Raw genomic sequence first — 12,005 nt, 5'->3', positions numbered from 1 at the left:
CTCTACACGAATTTGGATAATATTCTCAACGAAATTTTTTCTTTCCTTTTTTTTTGAACTGATATATTTTTTTGGCTTTATGGTGACTTTGGATTTACTAATCTGCTACAATCCTGATGTACTTATTTTACCTTAATTTCATGTGTGCAAGATATATTTATCCCAGTCTAATAGGTATGATTATTTTTTTAAATTTTTGTTTATTTCAGCCATGAATCCTAATCATATCCAAGAATATTCATCAGAAACGTGCCTAAAACATATATTTCATGAAGTGATAAATGCAAAATACAGAAGTTGTAATATTGACTTTTTATCACAAAAGAAAACATGGAAAACTACAAGTGATAGTGAACACCAGAAATCATATAAAAAATCAGGCCTTGTTCATCACCAAAGAATGTATACTGGAGAGAAGCCCTACATATGTAAAGATTGTGGCAAAGTTTTTGGTCAAAAAACACACCTTATTTGCCACAGCAGAACTCAAACTAGAGAGAAACCATACAAATGTACAGAATGTGGCAAAGCTTTCAGTCAAAAATCATACCTTACTTGCCACAGCAGAACTCACACTGGAGAAAAGCCCTACAAATGTACAGAATGTGGCAAAGCTTTTGGTGAAAAATCACACCTTATTTGCCACAGAAGGACTCACACTAGAGAGAAGCCCTACAAATGTAAAGATTGTGACAAAGCTTTTGGTAAAAAATCAAGCCTTATTTGTCACAGGAGAACTCACACTGGAGAGAAGCCCTACAAATGTACAGAATGTGGCAAAGCTTTTGGTCACAAATCAAGCCTTATTTACCATAGCAGATATCACACTGGAGAGAAGCCCTACAAGTGTAAAGATTGTGGCAAAGCTTTTGGTAAAAAATCACACCTTATTTACCACAGAAGAACTCACACTGGTGAGAAGCCCTACAAATGTAAAGATTGTGGCAAAGATTTTGGTCGAAAATCACACCTTATTTGCCACAGCAGAACTCACACTGGAGAGAAGCCCTACAAATGTAAAGATTGTGGCAAAGCTTTTGGTCAAAAATCAAACCTTATTTGCCACAGGAGAACTCACACTGGAGAGAAGCCCTACAAATGTACAGAATGTGGCAAAGCTTTTTGTCACAAATCAAGCCTTATTTACCATAGCAGATATCACACTGGAGAGAAGCCCTACAAGTGTAAAGATTGTGGCAAAGCTTTTGGTCAAAAATCACACCTTATTTGCCACAGTAGAACTCACACTGGAGAAAAGCCCTACAAATGTAAAGATTGTGGTAACGCTTTTGGTCAAAAATCACACCTTATTTACCACAGAAGAACTCACACTGGAGAGAAGCCCTACAAATGTAAAGATTGTGGCAAAGCTTTTGGTCAAAAATCAGACCTTATTTGCAACAGAAGAACTCACACTGGAGAGAAGCCCTACAAATGTAAAGATTGTGGCAAAGCTTTTGGTCGAAAATCACACCTTATTTGCCACAGGAGAACTCACACTGGAGAGAAGCCCTACAAATGTAAAGATTGTGGCAAAGCTTTTGGTCAAAAATCACACCTTATTTGCCACAGGAGAACTCACACTGGAGAGAATCCCTACAAATGTAAAGATAGCGACAAAAACTTTTGTGAAAAATCAAACCTTATTTGCCACTGGAGAAGTCACACTGGAGGCCAACAAATGTAACAATTTTGGCAAAACTCTTCATCAAAAATCAGACCTTATTTACCATAGCAGATATCACACTGGAGAGAAGCCTACAAGTGTAAAGATTGTGGCAAAGGTTTTGGTCAAAAATCACACCTTATTTGCCACAGCAGAACTCTCACTGGAGAGAAGCCCTACAAATGTAAAGATTGCGACAAAACTTTTCATGAAAAATCAAACCTTATTTGCCAGAGAAGAACTCACACTGGAGAGAAGCCCTACAACTCTACAGAATGTTGGAAATCTTTTGGTCACAAATCAAGCCTTATTCGCCACAGGAGAAATCACAGTGAAGAGAAGCCCTAAAAATATAAAGAATGTGGCAAAGCTTTTAGTCAAAAATAGACCTTATTCACCACAGCAGAACTCACTGGAGAGAAGCCCTACAAATGCAAACAATGTGCAAAGCTTTTACTCAAAGAACAGGCTTTATTTGCCACAGAAGAACTCTCTCTAGAGAGAAGCCTTACAAATGTAAAGAATGTGGCAAAGCGTTAAGTCAAAAATCACACCTTATTTGCCACAACAGAACTCCCACTGGAGAGAAACCTCACAAATGCAAAGTTTTTACTCAAATTTTACCCCTTTTTTGCCACAGAAGAATTTACACTAGAGAGAAGCCTTGCAAATATAAGGAATTTGGCAAAGCTTTTAGCAATAAAACAGGCCTTATTCACCACAACAGAACTCATACTGGAGAATAGACATACAAATGTGAATAATGTGGAAAAGCTTTTAATAAAAAATAAAACTTTATTCACCACAGCAGAAGACATCCTGGTGAATGTGAAATGTGAATAAAGTGATAATACTTTTAAAGCAAGACTAAACCTTCTGGCTGGGGCGTCGTTCAGTGGTAGAGTGCTAGCCTCGCATGTGTGAGATCCTGGGTTCTATCCTCAGCACCACATAGAAATAAATAAATTAAATAAAGGTATTGTGTCCAACTACAACTACAAAATAAACATTAAAAAAAGAAAGACTAAACCTTATTAACAACAGAATTTATACAGAAAACAACCCCTACAAATTGAAACAATGCAGCAAAGCTTTTATTAAGAAATCAATTCTTTTCACCACTAAGCTACTTATTTTGGAAAGAAGACATCTAAATGTAGAGAAAGTAGAAACATTTTAAATTATATATCATATATTTCCTTACCTATGCAATATATCTTTATAACTGAATATTTGTTTATATGTTAACACTCATGTTTTGCCTCCTGTTGTTAAATGACATTGTTGCAGTAATTCACTTGCAGGTCAGCTTGGAAAAGAAAGAAAAACCTGAGCAAGCAAAGCAGCAGCAGAAAAAAAGTCCTTTATTGTGTCCAAGCAAGCTTTTTATAGTATTGTGAACAAAGAAGACAGCCTTCCAACAGCAATAAATCAGGTCTTTCAGCTAATTAAACATAGCATACAGAAGTTTTACTTTTTAATCAGAAGTGTGCCGCAGTCTGGCTGGGCACAAAATCACGAGCCACTCACAGCCTTGTAGATTCAAACAGCAATTATTAATTCCCGAACCGTCACTGGCATTCTACACGCATGTTCTGGGGAAATCAACCCTTCCACTGGGCTCTGCATCCCAAAAGACTCTCTGAATCCCGTAAGAACTCAACAGGAAATCAAGGAGCTGGTGGGCGCCTGAGGCAGCAGGATATGCCCTATTCCCAGCAGGAATCACCTTAAACCTGGAATCGCCCTAAACCCGGATCACCCTAAACCCAGATCCGCCCTAAACTCGGATCTGCCCTGGTCCTTGAGCAAGGTCACTTTTCATGCAATGTCACTGCAAATGACCTGGGTCCAAGGCAAGCCATTTCCACAATACAGAGTCCTCCCTCTAAGCAACATGGGGTAGGCTAACAAGAAAATTGCCATGCGTCATTCTTACTTAGCTATGGCTCTCAGCAGAAGTGACCCACTTCTCATGGCTAATCTATTCTCGGCCTGGAGTATGCTGAGCTCTGCTCTTTGTTAAGAACAGATAATAAAATTTTTCTCAGTGCCCTCCTAGCCCACTTGGAAGAACATCCCATTTGCAGACAAGTCCTCCCAATGACAGCAAACACCTCGTTTTCAAGCATGTCCGCTGTTACCTATCTAAACCTTGAAGGAGCTTCTCGTTTAGGAGCAGGCCCTCCCAAGGACAGCAGACACCTCATTTTCAAGCATGTCCACTGTTGCCTTTCTATACTTTGACAGAATATCCTGTTTGCAGGTAAACTCCATCAAGGACAGTAATAGCAATGCAGTCACATCTGATTCTCTACATCTTCCTCCTTTTGTTTTTGTAAATGAGCCATAATAGAAATGATAAGAGAGGTTACATGTTTCAATTGACTTTGCTTTTTCCAGTGTTGGAAGGCTATATACAAAACAAAACACAAAATAAAAATTATTCCAGTGTTACCTAAATAGGCTGACAGCAAGGTAGAGAAATGACTTAAAAGATTCAAATTAGCAATACTTGAAGACAATTTTTGTAAAATGTCAGATCCTGTTAGTTCAAGTAATATCTTACTAAAGGTGTCCATAATAGTCTTTTCCAAATTCATAATTTCTAAAGTTAAATTATGATGTCCATTTAACCGTCTTTTAACAATTTCCCAGGAATCACTGGTATTGTATGCACAGGAGTCACACAAATATTATAAGAATTACAGTCACACTTCAGTACACTTCTGGTAGCCAAGATAGTCACTTGATCGCCAAGCCAGGAAACAATATGTTGTAAATGGATCACATCTGTAGCCAATTGAGAGTCTGAGTCCTTTTGTTCTTGCCATAATATATGAGCATCTTGATTCCATGTTCTCATGAAATCCGCAGTTTGAATGCCTTGATATAAAGCAATGCCAGCTACTGCAGCAGTGGCAGTTATAGAAGCAACTGCAAGGATTGAAGCTATAACTATTCCTATTAATCGTCGAGAGCAATGTAACAAAACTTCAGGAGCATTGTACAAATGAGTAATAGACAATGAATCAGAACAAGGACGAGTCAAGTTAACAAGCACCCATAATTCTGTGCGAGCTTTAACAATAATATCCCCTTAAATATGGAAAACTTTATATGCTGTAACATTGGGGGGACCAAAGCATAATATTGCATTTTAATTGTCTCACTACTCCAAGCATTTATTGTCCCATTATGTCGATGCCATCTTAAAGTACGATTTGACCAACTTTCTATAAATTCAGAATGATCAAGACTCCAATCAACTATAGTGATATTTTGATATTTGACTACTGTTTTAGGGTGATGATCATGACATTTTTTCCACTTTAAATGAATTAAAAATGTTTTAAAATATTTAGCTGAACATAAAGGAAGATGAGTTCTGACAATACATTCTTCAGATGTGAGCCTTGATTGATTAACATACATACTAGAGGTATTAAATCCTCAGGAAGGTATCAGGAAAGTAAAAACAGCAGAAGAATAACTATGATAATTTACGCCCCAAGTAGTATAAGAAAGAGAGTCATTATGTGCTAAGAAAAAAGGCAAACAGAAAGGACGAGCCCCTATACACAATGGGACTCCTTTACAAGCTACAGTTATATTAAAAGTATTATACAGATTTTTATGGAATGAAATATCTTCAATTCCCCCACACATAGGAGGGGGGAAAATTAGTATTATTAGTACACACACAAACTTTAGATTCTCCCAGGAAACACTGCACACCAACAGAGGGTTAGGAACATAGGCCCAATAAGCAAAAGAATGAGCATCAACTGAACTTACCTGGCAATTAATAACTGTAAGAATAGCTAAAAAAAGATTAACAGGATTTAAAGGCTGATTTGCCTTTTGGAGGATATTTTTAGCTTCTTGAGTCACGTTTTTCATCTGTCCTCATGTTGGGGGGTTTGCTGTTCTCGTTGCCATCGTAGAAGTTCTCTGCATTGCCAGCTCCTGAAATTGTCTGAAATTGATAAGTCTTGAAGGTACCTAGAAAGGTGTTTTACCTGTAGAAATAAGAACAAACCCCCTTCCCATGTGGTGCAACAACCTAGAAATCCATTCTTTATTTTCAACCCTGTACCACATAGGTATTTCCAATTTTAGAAATAATGGCTGAGATTTAAATGTAGAGAAATGTTGCTGGTATGTAGGAACCTCAGAAGTTGACCAGACATTAAAAAATTTAAAGTTTACTAAAACTTCATAAAGTTTTATGAAGACTATTTTGAGGTGTATAAGCCATAGCTATATCCACCCTTTCTATTTTTAGTATATGTTTTCTTAACGTATGATTTGCCATTTTTATAATAGCTTGACCCTGACTATTACAAGGTATGCCAAATGTATGTGTAATGTCATATTTTTGCAAAAAAAGAATGTAATTTTTGTGAGGTATATGCAGGTGCATTGTCAGTTTTTCTTTAGGAATTCCCATGATAGTAAAACAAGATAATAAATGAGAAATTACTGCATTAGCTTTTTTTTTAAGATGAACTGTGGTCCATTGAAAATGAGTATGAGTGTCAATAGTATGATGTATATATCTTAGTTGTCCAAATGACTGAATTATAACAACATCAATTTGTTAAAGAGCAATAGGATGGAGTCCCCTTGGATTAACGCCAGGAGGACAGTAAGGAATATTAAAAGGAGCACATGATGAACAGTTAGTTATAATTTCACGTGTTTCTTTTTGAGTTATTTTGCATTTTTTATAAAATCCTTTAGTGTTTGTATGAAGTGAAGCATGTTCTAGATGAGCCTTTTGTACCCCCTCCCAGTGCTAGGACACAACAGTCCCACTCTGGGTCCTCTACTCCGCCCACTGCACCCTTGCTTTCCCTCTGGTCCCCCACCCCCAGGGCGCACAAGATCTATGGCAGCCCACGTCCCTTCCCTCAGGCTACCCTCCTCCCCACACACTGTGACATCACAGTGACTCTGCCCTGCCTGCTCTCCCCGGTTGCCCCACCCCCAGGGCGTCCTGGACAGCTGAGTCCCTCTGGGTCCTGGGGTGGCTGGAGCCCAGGACCCGGCAGTGACGCTCCTTGTAGCCGCTGGGGCGGTGGGGCGACTGGCCCCCTATTCAGACGCTCAGGGACTCTCTTCTCTGCTGGCTGCACTGTGTCTCTGGGGTTGCTTTGAATCCCCCATTTGTGGTTTAAAATCTTAGTGTCCCTGCCGGCCTGCCACTAGTACAGCCTTGGAGCTCTGAGCACTGTGGGCCAAGGTGCCTGCCAACCATCAGCCACCTCCTGACCCGCCGAGGACCCCAAACGGCAGGCCCCGGTTCTGGACCCCAAATCTTGCCACATTCGCCAGCGCTTTACTGAGTTGAGCTCAAATGACCTTAAAACAGAGGAACCATTTAGTGAAAAAACAAACTGAAAGAGACCATGACTTCTCAAGAAAGGGTGTTTCCAGCATCGCCCTGGGGTGTTGGTAGCGACAAAAGGTCACCACAAATGCACTCAGAAATCTCCCAGGATTCAGTTGCCCAATGTCCAAAAAGGGGAGAATAAACAGAAAGTGAAAAACTTGTAAATCAGGTATTTGTCACAGCACATTGTTACAACTATTTTGTTATGATTGCTGCTGTTAATCCTTTGATGTGCCTAGATTATAAATTATAAGTTATGACATGCATCTATATATACTGGAAAAGTATAGTCAAAATAGGGTTAGGTACTAGCTGAACTTTCAACATCCTCTGAGATTTTGGAAATGTGTCCCCAGAGGATAAAGAGGGGACCTCTGTGATGTTTGCATGGGGTTAAAGTGGAGGAAACTTTCTTATTATATGGCTCAGTTTCTGATTGCTTGCTGAGAATCTCCAGTTTGGGTGCAGGAAGGAAATGGGCCTCTCCCAGCGTTGGTCTTGATTGGCCATTAGCAATAGGGATTTCTCCCTGGGTTTTTTTTTGGGCTGTTGGATTCCGTGCAAAACCAGAGGCTTCTCAAAACTGGATAATTCTCTTGGGGCTCAGTTGGCATCATTGGAGTTCGGTTCAATCCCTCATCAGACCCCTGACATCTACATATGCATGGTCTATACTTTGCATGCCAAATCCTGTACATTTATTTCCTCTGCAGGGACTCCACCCTGCTTCTCCTCCTTATATGTTGGCTTATGCAGACCTGTGAGCAGAAATCACTGAACGCCTCCAAGCCAAACATCCTGCTGATCATGGTAGATGCTCTGGGCATCTGGGATGTTGGTTGCTATGGGAACCTTACACTAAGGTAGAGTGCAGTTTGGGTGGTGGGGTGGTGCCTTGTGTGCAGTTTAGTGAAATAATTCACTTAAAATCAACAAGGAGAAGGTCTGAATTTGGGTCTTTGGAGGCCAGAGGATATTAGAGAGTGTGGGGTATTTTCTTATGTTGGCTAAACTGTGTAGACGATTACTTACACACAGGCTTGTAAGAATGAACTCTGTTCTGAGCCCATTATTCTCAGGGTTAGCAACTCACTAGAATTTTACCCCAAATCCATCAGCATGAATCTTATGTATCCATTTATGAATGAGCCATTCCTCCACCCACCCATCTGTCCGTGTTTTCAACCAGGCATCATCCATTGGTCTATCTGCCCATCCACCCATGGTGGATGGTTAGATGAATGGGTGGGTGGATAGGTGGTGGATGGGTGGATGGGTGGATGGGTGGGTTGATAGATGGATGGATAGATGGGTGGATGGATGGGGGAAAGGTGGATGGGTGGGTGAATAGATGGATGGATAGATACATAGATGGGTGAGTGGGTGGGTGGATGGATAGATGGGTAGATGGATAGATAGTTGCCTGGATGGATAGATGGATAGATAGATGGGTGGATGGGTGGGTGGGTGGATAGATGGGTGGATGGATAGATAGATGGATGGATGGATGGATGGATGGATGGATGGATGGATGGTTGCCTGGATGGGTGGATAGATGGGTGGATGGGTGGGTAGGTGGATGGATGGGTGGATGGATGGATGGATGGGTGGATGAGTGGATGGATGGATGGGTGGGTGGGTGGGTGGGTGGACGGATAGATGGATGGATGGATGGATGGTATCCTGGATGGATTGATGAATAGGTCGATGGGTGACTTGCTGGGTGGATGGATGAATGGGTGGGCAGATGGGTGGTTGGATGGGCAAATGGGTGAATAGATGAATGGATAGATGGATGGTTAAATGGTGGATGACTTGGTGGGTGGGTGAGTGGATTGATGAATGGATGAATGGATGGGTGGAGGGATGGTTGGCTGGATGGGTGCATGGGTGGCTGGCTGGATGGATGGATGGAAGGACTGACAAGGTTCTTTAGCCTTGGTCCTACTGATACACTGACCCAGATCACTCTCTGTGATGGGCCCATCATGTGCATTGTAGGATGTTGAATAACATTTCTGGTCTCCACCTGCTGCTCATCAATAGCACCACATTCCAAAGTGGGATACCTCCAGTGTCTCTGCACTTTCCCAGTTGTCCTCAGGGGAGCAAACCTCTTCTTAGGGGGGGCCACTGAGGTGGTCAGCTTTAGGAGCATAAAGAACAAGGTCTGAGCTTTTATAGCTTAGCTCCCACCAGATGCAGCCTCCTCCAAGGTAGAAGGGAAGAGACTAGCACTTGTCATCTGACAGTGCATGGGGAATTCCTTGAGCTCTAGGGGCTGGGTCACTGCATAATACAGATAAATGAGGTGTGTATAGGAAGGGGATATCTGTGATGTAATGATACCTGGATGATAGGTAATGATAGATAGATAGATAGATAGATAGATAGATAGATAGATAGATAGATAGATAGATACTGGGTCGGTTCTCATGATAGGCAAAATGTGTCCAACTTACACAGCTGACATTGGGGTGGATGATGCTCAGTGGTGGGGTCATGCTGTGCACAATAGCACAGTTAACAGCCTCTCTGATCTGCACCCACTCCCTACTTAGAGCATCACCTCCCACCTTACCCAAGTGCTGACAACCAGATTCCTGCTGACTGTCCCCTGGTGCCCAGAATCCCTTTGCTAAGACCTGTTCCTGGCAAAGGGAACGTGAACATTGCTGTGCTGTCGGCTCTGCAGAAATGGGCAGTGATGAGTACCGGGTCCTTTACTGGAATGCGGGCTCAGGCAAGCTTCCTGCCAACGAAACCACTTTTGCAAAAATCCTAAATCAGCAAGGCTACACCACCGGCCTCGTAGGTATGCGGACACCTGATGGCCCTCCCATCCAATTTTCGAGGGACCAATTTTCCTCTGGAGGAAAAAAGAAAAAAAATATTCTTTCATCTTTCACCATCAGACGGATGCTTCAGGAAGCCACGGCCTACTTCCAATGGTGGGGACCCTCACTATGCTGGGGGAGGCAGGTTCTGAGCCATGAGCTACCCTGGGGTTCCATAAAAGCATGTGCATTTAAAAGGTCCATACACTTCATTCACAAATGAAAGGAAGCTATCCTTCTTCGTGGCTACATAGTATTCCTCAGTGTATATGATGGAGGATGGTACCTGTATATGATGAAGTTGGTACCTGTCCCTGCTCTGGCCCTCTCGAATGGTTTCCAGTTTAGAAGTTCTCCCCATTGCAGAGGTTTGGGGTTCTTTGATATATATTTTGCCTTCTTTCCTTCTCTGGACCTGTCCATCTTCTTCAGCCGCAAGGAATCAGAAAGCTCTTCAGAGCCTGGCTCCGCTGCCTGTAATTCCAGTAGCTTAGGAGGCTGAGGCAGGAGGACCGCAATTTGGAGGCCCACCTCAGCAGTTTAGCGAGGCCCTGAGAAACTCAGCGAGACCCTGTCACTAAATAAAACACAAAAAGGGCTGGGAATGGGGATTGGGGGTCGAGTGGCCCTGAGTTCAATCCCTGGTACCCAAAACCAAAAGCAAGTCCTGGCTAAGGTCACTCATGGCCTCCGCTGATTCAGGATCTGCTCTTTGAAGGTTTTCTTTCCCCTGACTGCATCCAAATGGCCCCCGGGGTTCTTTGTCCCAGGCAATGCGTGCGCCCTTGGTGTGGCTTACTACCCACCCCTGCTCGCAGCAAATTGGCACCAGGGTGTGAGGTGCGCATCCCATGGGGACCACTGCCACCACCCGCTGAAACATGGCTTCGACTACTTCTACAGGCTGCCCATCACCCTGGTCAATGACTGTGACCCCAACAGGCCCCCAGAGCTGTGGGTCACCGTGACTGCCCGGTTCAGCCGCTACACCTGCGTCCTGGCTCTGGGCGTCCTGACTCTCGCAGCCGCCAAGCTCAGCGGCCTCCTCTTGGTTCCCTGGACCGAAGAGGGGCACAGCCGGCCTCGTCTTCCTCTTCTTCACCATGTGCTTCTCCAGCTGTTGGTTCCTGCGACGCTGGAAATTGCATGCTCATGCAGAACCACCAGGTCACCAAGCAGCCCATGGATGTGGGGAGCACCATCAGATGGTTGATGCAGGAAGCCACGGCCTACATCCAAACTGGGGACCCTCACTATGCTGGAGGAGGAATGTTCTGAGCCATGAGCTACCCTGGGGTTCCATAGCAGCAGGTGCATTGAAAAGGTCCATACACTTCATTCACAAATGAAAGGAAGCTATCCTTCTTCATGGCTACATAGTATTCCTCAGTGTATATGATGAAGGATTTCATTATGGAGTCACTTTGCCCATGTCTGTCATCCTAGCAGCTGGGGAGGCTGAGGCAGGAGGATGGCAAGTTGGAGGCTATCCTCAGCAATTTGGTGAAGCCCTAAAAGACACAGTGAGACTCTGTCTGTAAATAAAATATCAAAAGGACTGTGGAAGGGACTCAGTGGTGAAGTACCCCTGAGTTCCATCTCTGGTGCTAAAAAAAAACAAGAAGAAAAAAGAAAGGTCTGACCTTTTTCTATAAATTGGTTTCCACACTTGGGTCTCTGCGTTGTGTTACCTGGGCTGCATTGGAAAGTATCCGAGTACTGGTCATGCATCAGGGAATCCTTTCAAAGGCCAGGGAATGTCTGAAACCCTGGAAAGTACCCAACCATTCTTATATAAGTAATAATTAAATATATATACTATAATATATACCTATTTACCTATGCATACATACCTATGAAGATATATAACATATAAATTAGGGAAAGTCAGAAATTAGAAGCACCTAATTATAAAATAATAATTATGGCAATGTTCTGTAACACAGGGTGGGTCAACGGGGTGTCCCGTCCCTCCCTCTCAAAATATCTTCCTGTACTATAGTGACAGTGGATGTTGTTTTACTCAGACAAAATTGCCACTGTGACCAAAGTTCCCAAGAAGAACATTTAGAGGAGTTTATTTGGGGCTCATGGTTTCCAAGGT

The 12,005-nt window shown here is 42.6% G+C and overlaps 1 protein-coding gene and 1 pseudogene across 1 annotated transcript; both read left to right on the top strand.

The window, feature by feature from the left end:
• The first annotated feature begins 211 nt into the window (after positions 1-211).
• LOC143640934 (uncharacterized) lies at positions 212-2,014 on the top strand. The gene is given in 3 exon segments (XM_077108447.1): positions 212-1,677; positions 1,679-1,755; positions 1,758-2,014. Coding segments are annotated over 3 exon segments (1,800 nt in total).
• Positions 2,015-9,761: 7,747 nt separating this feature from the next.
• On the top strand, positions 9,762-11,179 carry LOC143640933 (arylsulfatase D-like; annotated as a pseudogene).
• The last annotated feature ends 826 nt before the right edge of the window (positions 11,180-12,005 follow it).

This window comes from Callospermophilus lateralis, unplaced genomic scaffold, assembly GCF_048772815.1.
Source record: "Callospermophilus lateralis isolate mCalLat2 unplaced genomic scaffold, mCalLat2.hap1 Scaffold_79, whole genome shotgun sequence".
Taxonomy (NCBI): Eukaryota; Metazoa; Chordata; class Mammalia; order Rodentia; family Sciuridae; genus Callospermophilus; species Callospermophilus lateralis.
This window is presented reverse-complemented; position numbering and strand designations above follow the sequence as displayed.